Source organism: Mauremys reevesii, linkage group 4 (genome assembly GCF_016161935.1).
Source record: "Mauremys reevesii isolate NIE-2019 linkage group 4, ASM1616193v1, whole genome shotgun sequence".
Classification (NCBI taxonomy): domain Eukaryota; kingdom Metazoa; phylum Chordata; order Testudines; family Geoemydidae; genus Mauremys; species Mauremys reevesii.
The window spans coordinates 8,096,569-8,120,788 of record NC_052626.1 but is presented as its reverse complement, the minus strand read 5'-3'; the positions used below and the strand labels follow the sequence as shown (position 1 = coordinate 8,120,788).

The window sequence follows — 24,220 nt, the reverse complement described above, 5'->3', positions numbered from 1 at the left end:
GAGCGGTATGGTCTCTGGCAGCCCACGCAGTGAAGCGAGTTGAAATCTGACTTACCCTTAGCTGGAGCTCTGGGAAGCTGCACTAAGGCGGAATTTGCCCTCTATCGCTCTTTTAACAAGTGTTAAACGGCCAAACTCCACTGAGATCAGCCTAGTAACAAGCTCTGAGCTGACCTTTCTTGCTCTTTGACCTCTGACCTTTACACTCCTTCCATCCCTCTTATCTGTCCGATTTTTCCCTAAACCTTCTGGCAATCTTTAGCAGGGATCCTGTCTGATTATCCTCAGTTTGCTCAATGAGGACTTAGTGGCGGACTCAAGCCCCAGACTAAACTCTGTTGACTGCAGTGAAGTTGCACCAGGGATGGATTTGGTGCAGTCTCTGATTGCTCAGCTTTGTAGAGTGTTTTTTTTTCACCCCTTTTGAGGTCTTTTTCTGTGTAGCTTTGTTTGTGTTGCTGAGTTGCTGTCACTGGGGCATAGTCCTAAATGCCTGTGGTTGTGAGTGTGGGGGTGTGTCCTTCACAACAAACTCCCTTTATATAGGAGGGATGATGACTGCCTTGTGGAAGTGCTAGGAAACTCTGCAAATAGAGCTGGGCCCCTTTTTTGGCTGTTGAAGTTACTGTAATGAGAAAAGTCCATGCTGCTGAGCGTCGGTCAAGCCAGAGGCTAACGGACGTGGGAGGGCATCTTTCCGTGACTTTACCCTCAGCAGCACGCTTAGAATCGGATCATTCATAGGATTTCATTTTCCATCATTTCTCTGGAAAGGCTTTTAAACATACTTTCAATTCCTTCCTTCCCCCAAATAAAACACTAGCAGGTCATTCTCCTTATGTACTTACATTGCAGTAGCCCTTAAAGCACCCGTTTGGAGAGCAGGGCCCCTCTGTGCTAGTGTAACCCAGGCCTGCTGGGTGTGGTGCCTCTGTCCCTCTCTAGTGGCAGCCAGGAGCACCGCCAGCTTTTTTGGCGCCCTAGGCAGCGGAAGGTCCCGCCCCCGAAATGGCACCCCCACCAGAGGTGGCGGAATGTCCCTCTCCCGAAATACCGACGACGACCGGGACGGCCGAAGATCCAGCCGCCGCGGTCACCGCCCCCCAAATGTTAGTGCCCTAGGCAACCGCCTAGGCCGCCTAATGGGTTGTGCCGGCCCTAATGGCAGCTAGAGCACCTAGAGATTAATGAGTCTGCTACAGCTTCGGCTAAGAGCCATGTGGCTTTTAGCCCAGGCAGTAGAGCAGAGGTGGGCAAAGTAGGGCCCGCGGGACTCTCCTGCCTGGCCCCTGAGCTCCTGGGAGACTCGCCCCCGGCCCCTCCCCTGCTGCTCCCCCTCGCCCGCAGCCTCAGCTCGCCCCACCGCTGGGGCAATGCTCTGGGCGGCCAGGCAGCGCAGCTGCAGCTGCAGAGCCGTGGCCTGACCCGGTGCTCTGGGCAGCACTCCAGGCAGCGTGGTAAGAGTGCAGTGGAGTTGGGGGTGGTGGTCAGGGGGACAGGGGTGTGGCTAGGGGGCAGGACGGTCAGAGGGTGGGGAATAGAGGTGGTTGAATGGGGGTAGAGGTCCCGGAGGAGCAGTCAGGAAGGAGAGGAGGGGTTGGATGGGGTGGCAGGGGTTGTCAGAGGACAGGGAGTGGGTGGTGGTGGATGGGGCAGGAATCCCGGGGAGGGGAATCAGGAATGAGAAAAGGGGTTGGATGGGGTGGTGGGGGGCAGTCAGGAACAGGAGCAGGGGTGGTGGATGGGGCAGGATTACTGGAGGGCATCAGAGAACAGAGGGGTTGGATGGGGCAGGAGTCCTGGGGCTGTCAGGGCGAAGCGGGGTCAGATTGGGGTTGGGGGCCGGGCTACACCTGGATGTTTGGGAAGGCACAGCCTCCCCTAACCGGCTCTCCATTCAATTTTGGAAACCCGCTGTGGCCCTCAGGCCAAAAAGTTTGCCTGCCCCTGCAGTAGAAGCTCATGTGTTTTAGCTCCAGAGATCCTAGGTTCGATCCCACCCACCGAGCCGGGATCTGTTGGTGTTATACTAACCCTGATACATACACATAGCAGGAGACAGTCCCTGCCTGTATGAAAAGACAAGACCAAGACGGTGAGAAAGGAAATATTATTACGCACTTTCCAGGTGGGGAATTGATGGACTCACAGATTCAGCCTCATTAAATCAGTGAACCCAAAACTCAGGAAAAAAAAATGTTTCAGTAGAGACTGGGGGACGGATTCTTCCCTCCCATTGGTGCAAAGAAGGAGTCACTCCAAAGCAGTCAATGGGGTTTCAGCCACGAGAGGGCTGGTGTGAGATACAGGAGAATCGTGTTTGGGGATTACTCAGAATGCAGTACAAAGGTTCCTTTAAACTAGGGGCAAAGTTCAAAGGCAAGTCCAGAGCTGTTCAGCAGATCAGGGGGGTGGACTGGTTGTCCTGCAAGGTAGCTCACTCAGGATGAGTTGGGACTAGTTACTCTGCAAGGGGCTCGCTGTGAACACCTGCCGATAATGAACGTTCTGCAGAACATTCAGAGGAAACATGCGCCTGATTAAGGGTGACATCCTGGCTTTGCTGAAGTCAATGACAAAGCTCCCGTTGATTTCACTGGTGCCAGGATTTCACCCCAAATTTTCAGGACCTCTCGAAATGCCCACCTGGTAGCAGCGCACTTTGGTAATAGAGGCAGCAGTTTTATACAGGTTCTGATTATATTGTACTAGGGGGTCTGCTTCTGCCCTCAGCTCTCCCGGTGTAGATCCACTGAGCTAGCAACGTAACGGAGTCCAGAATGTGGCCAATTATGTGTTTTCTCTCTATTCTCCCGAAGTTCTTCTAACCAGGGGTGTTGATGTGAAGCCAGGAATTGGTGCTCAGTTGGGAGAGAGAGTTTGGGAGATTATGTGAAGACAGAAGGATCGGGAAGGATAAAAGTCCCCTGGTTGTGAAGGAAAAATCAGATGTGGTGGAGGAGTTTCTTGTGTGCTCAGGAAAAGAAGAGCTGGGGTTAAGAGCCAGGAAGATAAAGGAGAGAAAAATGATGGAAGAACCCTATTGCAGGGGAATAACTCACTGGGAGCCTGTGGGGAGGAAGGGAGGGAAGTGGAATTTGTTTAGGACAGCGTTGAAGCAGATGAATGTCTCATCCTGGAGCCATGCAGGTGAACCAATGCAGTGCTTGTTATGTGGCTGATCGGCCCGTATGTGGGGAATTCAGCCCTGTGCAGAGGGCCAGCCCAAGACCTGCTCAGCACTTATTTTGAGGAGGAAGGATGGGGATAGGGCCCTGAACTCGCACTCTGGGCTTAGTTCCTGGCTGAGTTACAGGATTCCTGTATGACCTCGGGCAAGTCCTTTAAGCCACCCCGGGCGTCAGTTTCCCATGGGACTAATAGCACCTCGGATGGGGACTGAGGATGAAATCAAATAGTGTTGGTGAAGCCCTCAGATACTCTGGTGACGAGGGTCTCGCAGACGTAGGTAGGGAGGTGGATGTGCTGGGTGGCTGCCCAGGGTGAATTTCACCCAAGGACAATGGACTGGAGACCTCTTTTAATTTTGGGACGTCCTTTGAGCTTCACTAACTGGAGCCGCTCCTTGGTCAGTCCAAAAATTCCTGCTTATAACTAGTTTTTAGACAATGCTGGTGTAAATGGGCACAGGTCTACTGGCTTCACTGGAGCGACGCCATTTACATGGGCCAGCGATCTGGCCTGGTGTTGGTTACAAGGTACATCTGCTCCAAGGAGACGTGTGGTATATTGATTCACCTTCTGAGGAATTAGCAGCTTACTTTCCTGTGCATTGGGCCTTGTCTACACACACACATCGTACCAAGCCACTAGTGTTGGGACAGTTATGCCAGGATAAATGTGTTTATTCTGGGATATCATACAGTGACTGGGAGGAGGGATAAGCGACACTGGTACAAGGCACCTTTATACGGATATAATTATGTCCACATGTGGGGTTGCACCGGTAGAACTATATTGGGGGGGGGAAAAATCCACATTGATAACGGTACAAAACCTATGTGTAGACAAGGGCTACAGCCAGCCATGTCTACACTACAGCCTTCTGCAGGCATAGCTGTGTCAGTCGGGGTGCAAAGAGGTGTGATCCCCGACCGACAGAGCTGTGCCAGCATGATGTAGATAGAGCTGCAAAACTTGCACTTTTACCAGTATAGGGGTTTTACAATACTCAGATGAACTGCAGCTTTGCTAGTATAGCTGCGTCCACACTGGGAGTATAGTAAGCTGGTAAAGCACTGCTAGTGTAGCTGTAACGCCGACAGAGCATGGTCATCAGCGGGCGGGATTGAACCTGGGACTTTTGGAGCTTGGTGCATGAGCCTCTACAGGGTGAGCTAAAAGCCACGTGGCTCTTATCTAAGGCTGTAGAGCAGACTCGTTAATCTCGCTCTACGTGGACTCGGTGCCACAAGATGGGACAGGAGGTGTGTGGGTTACATAGACATAGCCTAAGTGATCGTAAAGTGACAATCTCAGGGTTTTGGGATGGGTTCTGATCTCACCTGATCCTGTTGTAGATTTGGAGTAGCTCCACTGAAGTCAATAGTGTTGTATGGACGACACAGGAGTTAATAGTTGCCATCCACTCAGCGCTGGTGAGGCCACCGCTGGAGTTCCGTGTCCAGTTTTGGACAACACACTTGAAGAAAGACGCAAACAAATTGGAGAGAGTCCAGCGGAGAGCAGCAGAAAGGAGAGGAGGTTTACAGAACCTGACCTCTGAGGAAAGGTTGAAAGAACTGGGCATGTTTATCTAGAGAAGAGAAGGCTGAGGGGGGAAATGATATCAGTCCTCAGATATGTCCAAGGTTGTTATAAAGAGGACAGTGATCGGTTGTTCTCCATGTCCATCTAGCAGGACAAGAAGTGGCTTAATCTGCAGCAAGGAAGATTTAGGTTAGATGTTCGGAAAGGCTTTCTAACGCTAAGGGTAGGTAAGCACAGGAACAGGCACCTAGGGAGGTTGTGGAATCCCCATCCTTGGAGGATTTTAAGATCAGGCAGGACAGTTGCCTGTCAGGAGTGGTTTAGGTCACGTTTCTCAAATGTGGCTACTGTGGCCGCTTTGGAATCTGGCCATGGGGCTTCATGCTCCTGCCTCCCCCGGCCACCCACCCACCCTGTCGTCCCCAACCCTCGCTGCCTCCCCTGACCCTTATCCAGGGTTGAATTTGTCCCCAGGGCTGAGTAAGTCTGCTGGGAAAAGTGATATTAACAAACATACAAGGATCTCTTTTCCCAGCAGACTTCCTAGCTAGCCATATGTAATTTTACACTGATTTGGACGTGTCTATGTGCATATTTATATGTTTTTCCTAAAGCAGATTAAGTATCTTAGGAAAAAGTGTGAGAGCGGCCACCAGCAAGAATTGATGGCCGCACTCTGAGACCACCAAAAACTTTGTCTTGAGAACCCCTGGTCTGGGTCTATTTAACTCTGTCTCAGCACATGGGCCTGGCCCCCCTCTTGAGATCCCTTCCAGCCCTACATTTCTATGATTCTATGACTAGAGATATAGCTATATAGGTTGAGATAGAGACTCCAGGTATAAATGAGAGCAGAATCTAGCCTCACGTTAATAATAATGTGTCTTCCTGGAGCCGGAGGATGCTCAAAAAGACTTCACGGGGCTCACAGTGGCAAATTCAGGTGTCTCTCTTGCCCCATCTCAGTCGGACAGAAGCTGGAGTCATCACCACTTGGTGGGGGTCAGCGAGGATGTCGTGTTCGTCATCACTAATTCCTACACAGCCCCTGTTTATGTAACGCGATTTCCCCCTACCCCAGCAAGGACGCTGACAGTCTTGGGAGGGTTGTTTATGTCTGAACATCAGATCAGCGTGAAAGGCAGGTGGGTAATGGGAGAAAGAGCTATGGAAGCCACAGTCCCCACACGGTCTGGTGAATGATCTCTGTTCCTGACTGCAGCCTTGTTCTCCTGCCCTTGTTTGGTCCTCTGCTGTCCTGCCCAGAGATTGCCAGCTGGGTTGTATTGCTCCCTAGGGACTGGGACTGAGGCTGGCAAAATTTGTTTCACGCGTAACATGTCTGGAGACGGAGGATTAATCTATGGACAGATGGTGAGTCTCATGGTCTGACTGGCTGGTGGGCAATACTGTAGAAGTTGGTGCCTGGATTTCCACAGTGGAAATGCCTCATGATGGGATCATTGTGGTGTGAACTCATCATTCTCTCCTTGTTTGAAGTGGACCATTTGCACAAAAAGCTCATTAAGCCAAATTTAAACCACATCCCGTTGAGCCAGTGAGCCAGCTCTCTCCCATATGAAATAACGAATGCAGAATGTGGAACGGTTTTGGTTCTTCTTGAGCCTCTATCGATCTCTGGCTGCTTTCCTGTGCGAGCTGAGGCAAGAATTCCATGTTAAATTCAGCAAAGAATCCTGTGGCACCTTATAGACTAACAGACGTATTGGAGCATGAGCTTTCATGGGTGAATACCCACTTCGTCAGATGCATTCACCCACGAAAGCTCATGCTCCAATACGTCTGTTAGTCTATAAGGTGCCACAGGACTCTTTGCTGCTTTTACAGATTCAGACTAACACGGCTACCCCTCTGATACATGTTAAATTAAGTCAAACACAAATCCCATGAGAAGTGGAAGGCGCACACTGCATTTGTTCCTCTCTACAGTGCTGGGGTTGCTAACAGCAGTTCTAGCAACACATTCCAGTCCCAATTTTTTCACATGACGTTTCCTATGATATGCTAGGAGGTCTCGCTTCAGGGTAAAAGCCCTAGATGGCACATTTTTTGTAGTTCCAGCGAATATTCCGGTCCCTCATTCAGAGAGAGAGTGTGTGTCAGTGTGTGTGAGAGAGAGTAACAGGGAGACGATTCCCCCCTTTCCCGTTTTAAACACCCAGAACATATCACACTTATGGATCATTTTGCAACACATGCAAGATTGTGACACTACATTATTTTCCTAGATTCCAGAGGTGCTGGTTATAATAATTCTCCCTTCAATGAACGAGGCGTGGAGGGCTGTAATCATTCTAATGCTGGACATACAGGGGGAAGGGGATAAGAGAGGGTTGCTGTTGACAGATTTTCTGGCTAAGCACGTTGAGTGGGATTTTCCAAGGGAATGAGATGCCCAATTCCCAGAGACTTTCAGGTATAACTCTCCTGCGAAATCCGAGCCGTTGTCCCTACCTCTCACGTTTTCATCACCGGAGATGTCACCCAGTCTGGTCCCAGAGTTCCAAACCCCCTTGATGTGCCCTTATTTTGAATTGCTGTGAACTAATTGCATCAAAACCAAAGTCTCATGTAGCTGAGGTCAGTTTGTGTCCCTCATTCCAGGGTTTTCTCTCACGGTGACTCCCGCATCCGAGCCTCCTCCGTTTAACAAGTCTCCCGTACATTTGTGATGTTGCTTTCTTCTGCAGCGGAACACCTTCCAGGCAGTCTTAGCCTACGATGACTCCGACACCTATGCCCTTTTCCTTTATCCTGATGACGGCCTTCAGTTCTTTGGGACTCGGCCTAAGGAGTCTTACAATGTCCAGCTGGAGCTGCCAGCCAGAGTGGGTTTCAGCAGAGGCGAAACTGATTACCTAAAGAGAGAAGGGCCGTATTACACTCTCACCAGCAGCGAGCAATCTGTGAAAAATCTCTACCAGTAAGTAGCATGGACGGGGGCGCGATGAACGTATAACGCGGCTCTTTCATCAGATACAACCCCAGGCTGCTGCAGTGCCGGTTGCTGGATCTGTCAGAGCTAAAAGCAGAGGTTGCCTGAGGGAAAACATCCCCTTTGGGAATCTGGTCCGCACAAACACGTGCTAATCCCATTGCCTTGGTTGATGGTTTCCTACAGTTTACTTACCCCTGTTACTGCAATGAGGTATTGACTAGCTCAGAGGTCCCCTTAGGGGGGATGTGGAAGAACGTTCGGGGGGGTGTGGCTGGAGCCCGGGCCAGCCCTCATGCGGGGCGGGGAGGGAGCATCACCCAGGTCTGCTCCTGGCCCCGGCCCCAGCTGCTGGTCCCACACGTCAGATCCCAGAGGTCGGCCTTGGCCCTGGCCGAGGCGTTGCTCCCACCCCAGCTGTGCCCTCATCCTTGACCCTCTTACCCTGTCTGTGTTATATAAAAATAATAATTGGAGATATACCAATCTCCTAGAACTGGAAGAGACCTTGAAAGGTCATTGAGTCCAACCCCCTGCCTTCACTAGCAGGACCAAGTACTGATTTTTGCCCAGATCCCTGGGTGGCCCCCTGAAGGCTTGAACTCACAATCCTAGGTTTAGCAGACCAATGCTCAAACCACTGAGCTATCCCCCCCCCATGTTCCCCTCCTCCTGGAGCTGTGGCCCCACTCCCGGCCCTGAGCGGGAGGGTGTGGCTAGGACTTTGGGGGTTGCGAGGTAAAAAGTTTAGGGACCACCGGACTAGCTGAATCAGTGTTATTTGCTCCTTCTCATAACACAAGAGCTAGGGGGTCACGAAATGAAATTAATAGGCAGCAGGTTTAAAACAAACAAAAGGAAGTATTGTTTCACGCAACGCACAGTCAGCTTGTGGAACTCCTTGCCAGAGGATGTTGTGAAGGTCAAGACTATAACAGGGTTCAAAAAAGAATTAGGTAAGTTCCTGGAGGATAGGTCCATCAATGGCTATTGGGCAGGGTGGTGTCCCTAGCCTCCGTTTCCCAGAAGCTGGAACTGGGCGATGGGATGGATCACTTGATGAGCTGGCTGGCTTGGGGGACGTAATAGGTGCCACTAAGACATGGGAAGTATGAAAACAAGCAGGCTGGATGGGTTGTGTATTGGCACTGGTCGAGCCCATATGTTGGGTGAAGCCCTGGCTCCACTGAAGTCAATGGGAGATTTGCTGTTGTCTTCAGCAGCTCCAGGATTTCATCGGTTCTTGCCAATGCTCCTCGGCGCTTTTGATGAGGTAGAACACAGTCCAGGATTTGCGGAACAGGCTATTGTTATAGTGACACGCTCGCTGTCTTCAGGTGTCTCAAAGGTGGTTATAAAGAGGAGAGTGATCAGCAGAGTTCCCTCTAATTTTTCCCACCCATGTGCAGAATGAATTTTGTTATGTGCGCTAATATGACACACCACCTTCATATTGGTGCACATAACAAAATTCACGTGGTGAGGGTGGGACCGAGGGGTTCAGCGTGTGGGAGGGAGGCTCAGGGCTGGGGCACAGGGATGGTGCTCCGGGGCTACCGCAGGGAGAGAGGACTCTCCCCCCCACTCTCTCCCTGCAGCAACACCTGGGCTATGTGGGGGAGAGGCGCCTCTCCAAGCCGTGGGAGCTCTGGGGCTGCTGGATAGGCGCCCCTCCCCCGGCCCCAGCAGGCCCGGGCCACCCCTGCCATGCCTGGGTCCGGGCTGCTCCGGAGTCGGGCCACGCCGCACTGCTCTGGCTGCGGCTGGGCCCGATCTGGCCGCGGCTGGCTCTGGGCCGCTCTAGCTGTGCTGCCCTGGCCACAGCAGGTCCAGGCTGCAGGCTGAGTGGGGCTGGGGCGCCATGGCCGGCTGGGGGAAGGGTAAGGGGTGCCCCTCTCCCGGCCATGGCAGGTCCGGCCGGGTTCCCTGAGCGCCTGCGTGGCGCTAAATAGGCTGCTGCACGGCCACGCAGCTTACAGGGAACTTAGGTGATCAGTTGCTCTCCATGTCCACCAAGGGGAGGACAAGAAGTGATCTGTTCATGCTGCAGCCAGGGAGACTAAAGTTAGATATTAGGGAAAAACTTTCTGACTATAAGGCTAGTTAAGCACTAGAATAGGTTACCAAGGCAGGTTGTGGAAACGCCGTCATTGGAGGTTTTCAAGAACAGGTTAGACAAGTACCTGTCAGGGCGAGTTGAGGTGTCAGCACACGGGCTGGGCTAGATGACCTCTGGGGCTCCCTTTTAGCTCTAGGTGTCTATGAATTTGGAGAAAGTTAAAGAGCCGGAGACATCAGAATCGGTTGCCATGGAAGTGATCGTGATGTCACCAACCCGTGCAAGACTTCAGTAGGGCTGAAACGCCCCCGTGTACAGAGAGGCAGAACACCGGGGAAGCCGTTAAAACTGGGCTTATATGGTCCTTAAGTGTCAGATACGCCTTGTATTGGCCTTCTGCACAGAGGGGGGATTTCATCCAAACAATGGGAGCCGTTGAGCTTGGGAAATGGCAGCCGTTCTGTACATTATCACTGTTCTCAAGTACCAGCTGTTCTCCTGCACGCAGCTGACCTCAGCCATAAAGAACAAGGGAAGAAAAAAAATGCAGAAAATGTGACATAAAGGCACAACTGTTTCTAAAGAAACCTTTTTTTCCCACAAGGCACTAGTGCCTATTTAGGCCTGGTGCAGCTCAAATAGCAGGCTGCGTAGAACTCATCAAATTGAATTAAAAAACAGCTGTGAAAACATATATAGATTGAGATTTTCTAAGAAATAACCTTTGATTTTTCCTCCTGACATAAAATATTGATCCTCTCCTGTGCCAGAAAGATCATTGCTGAAATTTTCAAATGGGACGAGTGATTCCAATTTAAGGGGGGCCAGTTTGAGGCCCCATAAGGGAGGCAGTGTAGTGGGTAGAATATTGCACTCAGGAGACCTGGCTTGGCCACAGGCATGCTGGGTGACCTTGGGCAAGTCACTGCCCCGCTCTGTGCCTCAGTTTTCCCCATCTGTAAAATGGGGATAATGATACTGATTCCCCCTTTGTAAAGTACTTGGAGATCTACCGATGACAAGAGCTAGGTAAGTGCTAGGTATTATTATTAAAGGGGTCCGTTTTTTCAGAGGGGAGTAGTAAGCACTTTCTGAAATCAGGCCCCTTTAAGGTGTTTCAGGTGTTTGCCGCCCCCCCCCCCCAATCGCTAGCCATTTCTGACCATTTCGACCAGTAGCTCCAATTGTACAGTCGGTCCTCAGGCAAATCTGCCATCGAGCACAGTGGGAGATTTTGTCTGAGCAGGAGTTGCTGGATGGGACGCTCTGTGACTTGTAAGCAGCTGTAAATAGTAGTCGCATGTAACTCTTTGTAATTTGTATCTAGAACAAGCAACTCCGGGATTCCTGGCGTATGGGCCTTCCACATTGGCAGCACCTCCCCGCTGGACAACGTCATGCCAGCTGGAGTTGGCGAAAAGCCTTCCGTGGGGCATTCCCCGCGACCCGTGGAGAGCACGCTCAGCAGCACCACCTTGGAGCAGAACGTCCTGGACGCTGACTATCCTGATGAGGACATAGACTACCCTGAGCCCTTTTACGACGAGAACGAAGAAGACGACATTGAGTTCCCGACTGAGCTGGTGCCTGATGTTTACACGAGACTTGATGTTTTGTACAGCGAGCCAAGACGCTCCGGTGCCAGGCTGGATTCGGAGCTGGAATCCACGTTGCCGTATCTGGTGTCCAGCCGTCGCCCGGCCTATCCTGAAATGCATGGGACGAAGGAAGGGCCGTCCCAGGCGCCTCCTGCATTGGAAGATGAAGTGGAGTCCTCCCAAGAAACAGGAATCAGAAACCCGTCCTCACTAGAGACCAAGGACAGCCTGCTGGAGCTAACGACCCAGGGGCTGCCAGCAAACCCTGAGCAGGACAAGGCCCAGCCCTACCCAGACAGTGACACTGTACTGTCCGACATCTTTCCAGTCTACCCACAGCGGGAGGTCATGCATCAGGGCTACCCAGAGAACTCCCCTTCCTTTAATCGTGGGAGGCAGGTAGTTGGTGTGGACGAAGACGGCAGCTTTAACCGGGAGGGTAAGTGACATGAGCCCAAAGTGTCCGTAATTGATTTCCAGCTGTTGGGTTTCTTTGTAGCTAACAGCGTTTAAAGCACTCTTCACCGGAAAGTCCTGTTTGTTGATTAGGAAATGAGTGAAATGAAGATCCATCAAGCCAGAACCTTCACTAGTGTAAACTGGCATCAACTGCATTGAAGCCAGCTGGACTTTCACTGGAGTCTGGGGAGTGACGCCAGTTCACACCAGCTGAGGGTGTGGCCCATAGTGAGCGATTTAACTTGGCCATGTCCCGCAGAACTTAAAATCTCGTACCCACTGAGCAATAAATGACCTTCGCCCCAGCAGTGTGAACGGAAAGCAGTGACACAAGGTCAGATTCTGATTCCCTTAACTAGAGCAGGAATTCAGCTACATTAACGGGAAGGGGGATTTAGCTTAAGGTTTGGAGTGGGGAAGTACAGATAATACAGTGGCAGGGGCATCGTTATTTTGGGAGGGGGCCAGTGCATAACCCTACGCTGGCTTTGGGCAAGAGTGATTTCTCCACCGCAGGGAACTAACTGCCAGGACGGCACATTTTACACGTGCTTGTAATATTCAGAAATCTTATTGTTTAACTTCCTGCAACAAGCGTGTGAGGGGCCACCCCGGCTCCCAAAAGGCAGGGGAGCTGTGGGAACTCTTTGGGGGATTAGGTGATCAGAGCGAACTCCAAGCTTACTTCTGCTTCAATTCGTACTCCACGAGGACCAGGTGGAGGTGGCGAGATTATCAGAGAGTTTTGGAGACGTTTTAAGGACATGATAACTGGGCCGAATCCCTTGGTCCTACGTCGGGGAAGGTGGGCAGGAATGTGGGAGAAGGTAAGTCAGAGGGAGGTAGCGTCTTTGTGTGAGAGGCTTGCGTTGGCTGGCGCACTGCGCTTGGCTGTGCCTGTGACAGCTGGCACAAGCCATGGGGAGCTCTGCCAGACCTCCTCCTGAGTTGTGAGGAGCTGAGTGACAGGGAACGAGAGTACGGAGTTGTTGTTAATGTGCAGAGAGAGAGAGAGCTGGGCTGGGGATTCCAGGCTTTCTGAAGTATGAGGCATGATGTTTAACAGCTGCCGGCTGAAGTACTATAGCCCGGCTGTTTGCTGAGAAATACAAGCTGCATGAGGAAAAAGCTGCCCAGGAAAGTGAAAAGCAAGAAAATCCAGAAATTGAACCTTTCAGCCATTGCAACGACAGGCAGTTAGGAACTGGCCCTTACCAAGGCAAATGTTGAGAGCACCTAGGCAGGCGGTAGTTGTGTGCGCACGTACACTGGGCCAGACTCCCCCCAGGGGTGATTGCACTGAACTCAAGGACTCCGGCTCGTTTACGGCAATTCCCACGAAGGCTGCAGCTTTGTAAGCCGCTTCGCTCTAGTGAATGGTGGCATCTGAAATGGGTTCACGGTCTGCCCTGGGCCCATGCAATGATGACTGTGTCTCTCACTATCTAGGAGGGATTCCGGCTGGAGTTTTCAGTTGGGGCTAAGGAGCTGGGTGCTAAAATCCCTTTGATCTTCAGTTGGAGTTGGGTGCCTAACTTCCTAAGCCCCTTGGAACCTCCCAGCCTACGTGAATTTTACAACTGTCCTTTCCGACAGTACAGGGTGCTAATTAAGAACATCTCCCCATGTGCACCCTGGAGAATGGCCAGTGGAGGTGCTGGGGTTTAATCATTCACACAGTCACCCATCCCACCCCAAGTCTGTGGCGGGGGGAATTCACCCCTGTGGATGAGGGACGCTGGCTGGCTGCAGACCCCCTGGGGGAATAGAGTCTGCAGGTTTCCTGTACTGCTGCAGTTCTCCTTGGGATGGATTTTTCCACTAGTACATGCCTGGCCCCTGGGTAGAACTGGGGAACAGTGGAACACACTGGCTGTGTCTGCACCTATTGTCTTGTTCACCAGTGGAACACTAGTGTGTTTTCACCAGTGGAAAACGTGTTTAAGACACAGGCCCCGAGCCTGCAGTCCTGCTGCAGGCTAAACTCCCTTTGGAGTCAGTGAGAGCTTTGTCTGCGCAGAATCCCACCCACCTTGAAGGGACAGCTGTGTTTTCCCACTCCAGACAATGATGTTGTCAGGTTTCCTTTAAGATCTGAAGGTTTTTGTTCGGCTTTGTACAGCTTCGCTACTAGAGTGCTGTGCAGCTGGTGACGTGCTAAGGCCTGGTTCCTTACTACGCGCTAACCTGTGCTTTGGATGTAGGGTTCACGTACAATACTGCCAGCAAGGAAACCTGCGACCGGAACCGCAGCCAGTGCTCCCAGCATGCCTTCTGCACGGACTATGCCACCGGCTTCTGCTGCCACTGCCAGCCCAAGTTCTATGGGAACGGCAGACACTGCTTGCCAGAAGGTAAATTGTAGCGGGTGTTTGCAGGCTTCAGAGCTTCTGGCATTGACTTGTTCTTTGAGACTGATCCAAGATGTTGTGTCCTCTTCCCAGGGGCCGCTCACCGTCTCAACGGTAAAGTAAGTGGGACTCTCCTGGTGGGACAAACGCCCGTACGTTTTAGTGCCGTTGACTTACATGCCTACATAGTTGGAAACGATGGGAGAGCCTACACTGCCATTAGCCATATCCCTCAGCCGGCAGCTCGGGCGCTCATGCCGCTGACTCCAATCGGAGGGCTCTTCGGGTGGCTTTTTGCTCTGGAAAAACCAGGCTACGAGAACGGCTTTAGTGTCACTGGTAAGTGGAATGCATCCCGTTTGAGTACGCAGTGCAAACAGGGCGTGGGCCAGGGCCCACTGACTCCCAGGGGAGCATCTCCCATTGACGTTGGGGGGCTCTCGAGGAGTGAGAGGGGTGGGGTGGAACAGCTAATTGTCATGAACACCCAGTGTCGTCTGAGGTGCTGCTTGTTTTCACCTTCTGAATCTCCAAAGTTATGGGGCTGGTTCTATTGATGGAGGAAACGAGTTATTCTGGGGGATCGTGGCAGGCAGCTGCCTGCTTGCCGTGCCCCCGCTCCTGGCCAGGGGTGCTTCTGTGGTGCCCTGCTAACAATTTCTCCCCTCTTCAGGGCTCTCCCGTTACAGGGCTTCTCCCAGGCCCTCCTGGCCAGGCTTTTCTTTCCTTTGCCCCATGGCAAACCAGAACTGCAGCCGACACCGTCACAATTCCCCTGCTGGCCTGAGGCTCTGGTCCCAGCTCACGGCCAGGCCCCCTGCCCCTAGTGGTCTCAGCAACTCTCACGACCCCTGTCACGGCGGGTTCCTGCTGCCCTTCCGGTGGGACCACCTGAGCCAACCCAGGTGTAATCAGGCCTGGCTAGGCCTCTGGCCCGTAAGGGCAAACCACCCCTGTGACAGGTTGTGTTGTGTAATGGCTACGTACTTCCTTACATTTTCCCTCCTCTCCTCGCACCCGGTGCCTTTCAGCCTTGAGCACCGTGGCTTTGTGCGCCGATATAGAAGGCGGGGGGCCCGCGGACGCCCAGGAGTGAGCCGCTGCTGCCCGAGATGAGCGCGGGCGCCTCGTAACAGACAGAGATCCTTAAGGGACCAAAGTAGTCAGGACAACCGAAATAGGGGGGCGAAAGGGTTGTCCGCCACAACGGGGAGAGAAATGGTTCTCGGGACGACAGCTCGAGCAGCAGGGTGTGCCATGCTGTCAGGCCAGCCGGCGAATCAGGAGGACACGGCGGGCGGAATGGGTACCCTGCATAACGACCTGAGGATTTTACCACCAATTGAGGTGTCGAGGTGGCCCTCGGACTGTGACGACCAAGTCCATGGGGGGGCGATGCGGACGGTACAGCATGCGGAATTTGAGTTTTATCAGGTACCGGTGAGCTTCGGGAGGGTCCAGGATCGGACGGCCTCCTTTTGGCTTTGGGGGAGGAAATAATAGGAATAGAAAAAACCCCTGCCCGCCCGGTGAAGGCACTCTCTCTATGTGGCACCAGCTCAGGAGTCTCTCGACCTTCTCGGGGTCCCTGAAGGGACAGGGAGGCGGCGGGAAGGAAGGAGAGAAATAAACCGAGGCGGTACGTACATTGATTGGTACCGAGGACCCCAGCTGTCGATATTAGCTGGCCCATGCGGGAGAGGAAGGAGAGAGGCGAACAAAAAAAGAAGGGATCCGATGGAACAGGTGATGAGGACGACGACAGACCCGGCCCCCCGTAGGTGGTGGGGCGCGTTCGCCACCATTGGAGCAGGGACATCTGCGACTGGCTGCACCGGGGGGGCTGGGAAGCTCTGCGCTGCTGCAGGCGCGGGCGGGGCTTACTCTCGCTTCTAGCGCGCGGCCAGGCGCGTCGGTCGAGTGGGGAAAGGGGGCAAGGGGGCCTGTGACAAGGCCAAGCAAGAAACCCCCATGCTGTGGGCTGCTGGGCTGGGCTGGTATAGATCGGTGCCGAGATGAGGAGCGGTGCCGAGGTGTTGATCGGCGCCGGACCGAGAGTCGCCGAGGTGACTCTACTGGCGGAACGGAGCGACACTGCAGACCCTTGCGCGGTGTTCCCGCTGGGCGCTGCATCATGGCTGGCTTCCTCTTCAGCAGAGTACAACCGCACGGCCGGCGGCTCGGGGGGCCGAGGCTCGGGCTGTCAGTGCAATAAGCTCCGCGTTTCCTTTAGTATGTGGCGTCCAGGGCAGCGAGGTTACACCGGCGCCGGGGCCGGTGAAGTGTGGCCGGCTCAACGCTCTTCTGGCGCTGCGGCGCCCCGGCTGCACGCACTGCACCACCACGGCACCGCCACAGTGGCCACTCCACAGTTCAGCTAACCCGTCCGGGGCGGGAAGAAGAACTGAGAGGCGGACGGGCCGGGGGGATATATATATATTCAGCGCCGCCGCCCAGGGGCAGCCCAGCAATCACCAAGAAGAACCCCCGTTCCTCCCTTTTATTCCCCTTCTGTGACACTCACTGTCCTCTGGTTGGTCTTCTCTGGAGCTCTCCTGAAAGGCCAGAGGGTTCCCTACAGGAGCAAGAGGCATTTTCCTCTCTTGGGACGAAGGCCCATAGCCAGTGGAGGTAGGCGCCACGATACCTCCGAGGACTGGGGCATAAGTGTGCTCTTTCCGGGTGCTCCCGGGCTCCACAGACCTGGAAGCTAAAGCACCGTGCAGAATCTCCATCCCCATGTGATCCCATTACACCAGCGTTGGCCCAGCCTTTACACCCAAAACGTTATTGCCAATAAATCCGGTCAGTACTTGTGAACGCGTAGTGCGAACTCGGGTTTGGAATCCAAGCGACTAGCAGCGTTGACCTATTCCGTGCTGGGTAACGACTCAGATGATTAGTCTCCCCTTTGTAGGTGCATGTGACGTGGTGCTCAGCTTGGTAGGCCGTGTGTGATATTAGCACATGCAGATCTTTAAACCAGCCTCTTGAATCCAGAGGCTTCAGAAAAGGTCGGTATTATTCACTCTGGGCTAACGATTAGCTTGTGTTATCTGTCTCAAATATAATCTAAGAACTGGGTAAAAAGATTGTTAGTTTATCCATTAAAACAGTTTTAACAGAGCTTGGTTTTCTTCCATGTTCACTGTAGGTGCTAAATTCACCCACAGTTTGGAAGTCACCTTCTACCCAGGAGAGGAGAGAGTCCATATCACTCAAACAGCTGATGGCCTGGGTCCAGAAAATTACTTAAGCATTAAGACAAATATTCAGGGCCAGGTGCCTTTTATTCCGGAGAACTTTACTGTCCACATTGCACCGTACAAGGAACTTTACCACTACTCTCACTCAGGTATGATTGAAGGTGCCCAGAATCTCATTCATTGTGTGTTTTTGTTTTGCAGAGCAAATGTTGATAGCCTGCCATTAGCCAGGCTGGGGTGTTTGCCCACAGCGTGTTATGCACACTGGAATTCCGCAGGGTTCTGCGGGGGTTTTCAAGTAACCAATGGCCATTTTTAAATTTTCCACCATTATCTGCAGAGAAACTGCTTCCTTGTAGGACTCGCGCTTCCCCTTTTTGTTTTGAGGACACCTCCCTTTTCTAGGCAGAAGGACTTGGTGCATTTCCGGGACTCTGTGCCTCGTATAACGTCCTCCCAGCCGAAAAGGACTGGACTGCAGAGATGGAGTCCAAATCCCAGATCAAAATCCTCTCCTGAATTTTGCAGATGGCCTCTGCCTTGCTGAAGGGATCAGCCGAAAACCAGGAACTGAACAGTCCAGAATATGGGGGTGTCAAGGTTTCCTCCCCACTCTGAACTTTAGAGTACAAATGTGGGGACCTGCATGGACCCTTCTAAGCTTAATTTCCAGCTTAGACCTGGTAACGCCGCCACCAGCCAGAAATTCCAGTGTCTGGCACACTCCCTGTCCTCCCAAAACTTTCCCTGGGGAACACAGATCCAAACTCCTTGGATCTTAACACAAGGCGAAATTAACCATCCCCCCTCCTTTCCCCCCAGACTTTCCCCTCCCTGGGTTGCCTTGAGAGGCTTCACACAGATCAAAACTCCTTGGATCTTAAAACAAAGAGGAATCAATCAGGTTCTTAAAAAGAAAGCTTTTAATTAAAAAAAAAAAAAGGTAAAAATTATCTCTGTAAAATCAGGATGGGAAATGCATTACAGGGTATTTAAATTTATATAGACAGAGAAAACCCCTTCTAGCCTCAGGTTCAAAGTTACAGCAAACAGAGGTAAGAATCTTTCCAGCAAAAGAAACATTTACAGGTTGAGAAAACAAATATAAGACTAACACGCCTTCCTGGCTGGGTACTTACAAATTTAAAACATGAGACTGATTCAGAGAGGTTTGGAGAGCCTGGATTGACGTCTGGTCCCTCTCAGTCCCTGAGAACGAACCAAACCCCAAACAAAGAACATAAAACAAAGACTTCCCTCCACCAAGTTTTGAAAGTATCTTGTCCCCTTATTGGTCCTCTGGTCAGGTGTCAGCCAGGTTTACTGAGCTTCTTAACCCTTTACAGGTAAAAGAGACATTAACCCTTAACTATCTGTTTATGACAGGGGGTGTTTGGAATCCAGATCTGAGCCCTGACTCGGATTTTGTAGTCTGAGATTGGCGTGGCTGCCATTGTAACGTGACGGCAGGAGCGATGCTTGAGCGATAGGAAACCTCCCTCCCATATTCCCCCCCTGTGCTGTGCATGCTTGCTTCATCGTGAAATCACTAGGTTTCCTGCTAGGATTGCCACTCCCGCGAGCATGCCGGAATCTCTCCTGCCCTGCCTCTTCCCCCCTGAGGCCTCGCCTCTGCCCGGCCCCTTCTCCCAAAGCCCCACCCCCATTTGCTTTCTTTCCCCCTCCCCCTGTCGCTCGCTGCTCTTCCTGGCTTCCCCACCCTGGTCTGGTTCAGGAGGGACCCTTCTGCGGAGCTGGGGCTGGGAGCTGCAGCCGCCTGATGCAGGTAGGAAGCGGCTCCAGCTGAGATGGGGCCGGCGTGGGTGATGACCCGGCACCTCCCCCACCCACAGTAACCGGACTTTGGTTGTCCAGTCAGTAAATCTGACCGGACGCTGTCAGATCCGCTTTTCAACCGGACTTTCCTGTCAAAAACCAGGCACCTGGCCACCCTATTTCCTGCATGGCAGTGCTGAGGGCTAGCCAGAGGCCATTGACCCAAGCCCAGTGCTCACATCTCCAGCCAGTGAAAGTATCATGGTCATCAGTGCGCAGAATTAGTCCGTGAAAACACGGTTGTATTTACTTCTTTGTTCATAGCTCACTGGGGTGGGAGGGATTGCTCAGTGGTTTGAGCATTGGCCTGCTAAACCCAGGGTTGTGAGTTCAATCCTTGAGGGGGCCACTTAGGGATCTGGGGCAAAATCAGTACTTGGTCCTGCTAGTGAAGGCAGGGGGCTGGACTCAATGACCTTTCAGGGTCCCTTCCAGCTCTATGAGACAGGTACATCTCCATATATCTTCTCCATTGCTTGGGCTCCATCCACCTGTTGTTGCATTACTCCTTGGAGCAGGGACTCCATGCTTGGAAAGTGCCTAGCCCAGTAGGGCCTGGATCCCTGATTGGAGGTTCTAGGCACTTCTGCAGTGCTAATAATAATAATTCATCAAGCTACCGCATGCTTGTGTGATGAGGGTCCCTGGTGCTGTTTTGCAGCCGTGACTTCCACAGCTTACCGGCAGTATTCCCTCATCTTCGGGAGTATCAACCAGACCTTTGCCTACCGAGTGCACCAGAACATCAGCTTCCACGACTGCCCACCCGCCCGCCACCACAGGGACGTTCCTGCCATCCAGCAGCTGAGCGTGGATCGGATCTTCGCTTTGTACAACGACGAGGAACGGGTCCTGCGCTACGCCATCACCAACCAGATTGGCTCCAGAGAAGGTGAGTTCTGCCGAGTCATCCTCGACTCGTCGGCCTGTTGAAACTACGGGCCGAATTCCCTGCCGGTGCAACGCCCCTGCTTTCAGTGTGGCCTAAAATAGCATGCGGCAAGGAGAGGGAGGATCAGTGTCAGTCTAATGTGACTACAGGCCTGGCTGTGAGTGGAGTGGCGAGCTGCACCACCGAGACTAGACCTGGGAGGCCTGAGTCACAACCCTCCCCTGCTTCCCATTGGTCCCTGGGGGTTGCGATTTCCTGGCAGTATATTGCACCACCCCCTGCCGTGGCTCAGCTGGGCTGGGCAGGGGTCAAAGCTCTCTCTTCATCTGCTCTAGGAGGCTGGTGAAGCACTGGAATGGGTTCCCTAGGGAGGTGGTGGAATCTCCTTCCTTAGAGGTTTTTAAGGCCCAGCTTGACAAAGCCCTGGCTGGGATGATTTAGTTGGGGGTCGGTCCTGCTTTGAGCAGGGGGTTGGACTAGATACCTCCTGAGGTCCCTGCCAACCCTGAGATTCTGTGAATGACCGGCTGACTCCGGTGGCCCCAGACCGAAAGTCTCGGTAGCCCATGCGAGAGGGCAAGAGGAATTTTTCCTCCTCTGCTCAGGCGCATGGTCCAAGTGGCAGCCTGGCCCTGGGTGTAACTGCTGGTGGAATGATACAGTTCCTGTGAGCACACGCAGGCTTGTACGCGCTCCAATAGCAACCCCCGTAGGAAATGTCTGTGGCGCTCATTTAGGCCACGTGTACATGGGCAAAACACCGCTGACCTCTCTGGCTTTGCCTCGTTTTCACCCAGGTGGAGTTTTCCCACTGCTGTTAGATGACTATGAAGAGAGTGGATTTTTTTTGTCCTGCTAAGCACGTGCCATTATGATAGATCCCTGCAGGACCTCATCTGCTCAGGATTCGGCCCACAGCGAAAGCTGTTAGTCTGAGTGCGTGGGGTACCAGCAGGGGGTTCGCTGGCTGGCATATGCTGTGCTTTGAGATACGTTCGGTTTGGTTTTTAGGCAGCTCTTTCCCGCTGTAAACTCTGCTGCAGGGAGGGTACAAAGCTATCTATGCGGCGGACAGAGCTGGCCCAGAATAACCACAAAGTGTTGCTTTGTGCTGAGTTTTATTCTCAGTGCTGAAAGGCAGAACTCCGGGGTCTGGTGTGTTTTTTTGACTTGCAACCCTGTCCCCAGCCATGAAAAAACATGGTGATGGGCCAGGTGGAAAGCAAGTACCCTCCCCCCCACCCACATCTCCCCCTGCCTTCTCTTGGCAGAGGTCTGTCTCCATGCTGGCATATCCAGTGATGTCACAGCCGCCCATTGTTTGAAATACAATGAACCCCATTTCCCAGCAGCCGCTGCTGCTTCCTACAACTTCAAAACTTTAGTCAAGAAAGTGGTAACATTCCCCCGGCTTTGTGAACTTTCACGAAATTCGGCTTTGGCTCTAAGACAAAAGTAAAGGAGCAAAAATGGGTATTTTTCCACCCAACTCTACTATGGTGGTGTCTAACAGACCGTGTTAGAGAACGAAATGGCTAGGTTGGCAACACAGCTTCAAAGGGACTTGGTCTCTCCTCATCCAAAAAGGCACCGGGACATCCATGTGTTACCCATCTAGCCATTTCAGTCCCTTCTTGCACGGCATAAGGACAGCACGTTAGCAGAGTGGGGTGGACATTTCACGTTCTTGCTTCATTATTTTTGTTCTTCAGCCAAAGCAGATTCTACATGAAACTTTACTGGGAGTTCTGTGTACCGGGATGTGTGTGGGGGGGTGTAATCTCTGTCTAATCTACTGGCACAGGAGTTGCTCAAGAAAAGCTAGAAGAAGAAAAGCTCTCATTATGTCTGTACAGGATCAGATTTGGAGCCAGATGCTGCATTCCTTGTGCAGACTTTTATTTCCTGGAGCGGGTTGATCAGAGGTGGTGCTGAGTGTATTTCGTAGTACCATGCGCGCAGTGAGCAGGTTTCTGGGTGCATCCGGGGCCTGCCGGCATCAGTGGAAAGATTCCATGGGTGCTGGATCAGGCCCTGGCAGTGTCTGCATCGTTACCTGTTGAGTTGCACGTCACCGTCAGTGGCAAAAGGACAGAGAAGCCGGAAGGCCCGAAGTGTGGATCTGGTGTAAATGTGGGGAGGAGAGAGCTGATCAAGGCCACGTGGTCTGGTTGGTTAGGGTGGGGACGCTCTCGCGCTACCGTCAGAGCAGAGAGATGGTTATCCCTCCGAAGAGGGGTCTTCCTATGAGTGGAGCCTGAAACCCAATCTCCCTGTTGGTCCCGGGGGAGCTGTTATCTAAGTGGAATGCATGTAGAACAACACAGCTGCCTGCACTTTCTGGGAACCTCATTGTTTCCAGGAGGATGGAGTAAAAGGGGCCGTGTCCTTCCTGAATCAGTAATTGGGAGCCAGAGCTAACGACCCTCCTCTTCCCTTCCTGACCCCGGGAACGGGAACGTTGTGTGGAATTTAAAGGGCATGTTGACTCTCGCCCGGGGCAATCACTTGGGAGTGCAGAGCTCTTCCTACTACAGGGTGAAGGGACAGGGCGTGTGCAGGGTGCATGTGCTCTGCCTAAGGAGCAGCCTTGAACGAAAGCCTCCCAAGCCTCCTACCCTAGCAAGTAAATTAGTTCCAGCTCTTGGGGTCAGAAAGTCAAGCCATTTAATAGAGGCCATAAAGGATCCAAAGGGGGACGCCAGCCAAGTGCAGTAATGGGAGAGAGGAAGAGCCTTTTGAGAGCACGACCGGGACCAAATGTGAGTGGGATTCAGAGTGGGACGGCTCCGTGTCAGGGGCCTGCAGCAAGCGAATTACACCAGGATCACGGCCAAGTCTGCGTAGCCTGGGCTGATCACAGAGCTGGGTGTGAAGACCCAAGTCCCAGCCCCCCCAGAACTTTGGGGAGAGTCGGATCCGTAGGTAGCTCCGAACTCCAAGCAAAACCGGATCCACGCCGCCCCGCGCTGGGGGAAGGTTGGCGCTGGGGCTGGGAGTTAGCAGCTGCGATTTGTAGGCAGGGCTGTGCTCTGGCCACGGCCAGCGGAAGCCCCAGCAGCCTCCCTAAAGCCAGGCAACGTGTGCCCAGGGGGCTTGGGCTGGAACGGTCCCAGTGCCAGCCCGATGCATTCTCAGCAATAGGATCCTGGGCTGGAGCTGCCGGAGTCACGTCCGCGCTAGTGGGAGTTCTGGGGCTAAAGCCAGGCAAGCTTGTCTCCGGCCCAGAGGAAGGGGCTGTAAAATGCTGGAGTGCTCCCCCATGGGGCTTCCTGTATCACCCATCCCAGCCTGGTAGGAGAGCAGCCCTTGCAGGGCCCTGGTTCCTGTGCAGGTTGATGGGGAGTGGGGGAAGTCATGGCTCTTTCCCAGCCCCCGTGCATTGGCTTCTGGTGAAAATACAATCCAGCCCTGCGGACTCTGATTCATGGAGTCCAAGGCCAGACAGGACCATTGTGATCATTCAGTCTAACTTCCTGTATAGCCCAGGCCAGGGACCTGCCCCCGGATCATTCCTGCCACAGAGCTTTTGGGAAAACAGCCAACCATGATTTAAAAATGGTCACCGATGGAGAGTCCACCCCGACCCTTGGCAAATTGTTCCCCTGGTTAATTACTCACCCTGGAAAATGTACGCCTAATTTCCCATCTGAATGTATCTAGTTTCAACTTCCAGCCATTGGATTGATTTTGTGGTTTGCATTTGTTACCCAGAGGGGTATTCTGGGACCTGTCCAAATGTGTAGAAGATCACACCTGCTCCCTCTAGCTGATAACGTTATAAATTGGGCTGTTCTTCCAGTTGGTTTTCAGATGGGCCAATGTAGATCATGCCAGTTTCCATCAGGAAAACCCATGAAAACGCAGCAGCAGAGGAGACTAAATCGTTTGAATTACGATCTTGGCTGAAAGCTGGCGCGTCTTTACTCATGTCTTACGGTGTGGTCAACGGGAGTTTGGCTTGTGTAAAAACTGACTATAGACTTCAGGGTTTGGTCCTGGCTGGTCTATCTATATTTAAAGCTGGTGGAACTTTACCATCCCGGAAATTCCTTTCGTTGAGTTTTTCGGTGCTGTTTCTAGGAGACCTAAACCAACAATTCTCGATTTCATCGCAAACTCGCAACAGATC

General features: G+C 52.7%; 1 protein-coding gene and 1 long non-coding RNA gene across 3 annotated transcripts in view; one reads left to right on the top strand and one right to left on the bottom strand.

Moving 5' to 3' along the window:
* NID2 (nidogen 2) overlaps positions 1-24,220 on the top strand; it is a 51,942-nt gene that overhangs the window by 7,991 nt on the left and 19,731 nt on the right. For both annotated transcript variants that reach the window (XM_039535004.1, XM_039535003.1), the window contains exons 3-8: positions 7,443-7,675; positions 11,074-11,783; positions 14,008-14,157; positions 14,248-14,493; positions 17,309-17,509; positions 19,858-20,088. In XM_039535004.1, the coding sequence (XP_039390938.1) occupies positions 7,443-7,675; positions 11,074-11,783; positions 14,008-14,157; positions 14,248-14,493; positions 17,309-17,509; positions 19,858-20,088 (1,771 nt within the window). The remainder of the gene's footprint in view (positions 1-7,442; positions 7,676-11,073; positions 11,784-14,007; positions 14,158-14,247; positions 14,494-17,308; positions 17,510-19,857; positions 20,089-24,220) is intronic.
* LOC120403653 lies at positions 7,034-10,011 on the bottom strand. The gene is made up of 2 exons (XR_005597645.1): positions 9,871-10,011; positions 7,034-7,610 (listed from the first exon to the last, which is right to left on the bottom strand). It is a non-coding gene; the product is annotated as an uncharacterized LOC120403653 (long non-coding RNA).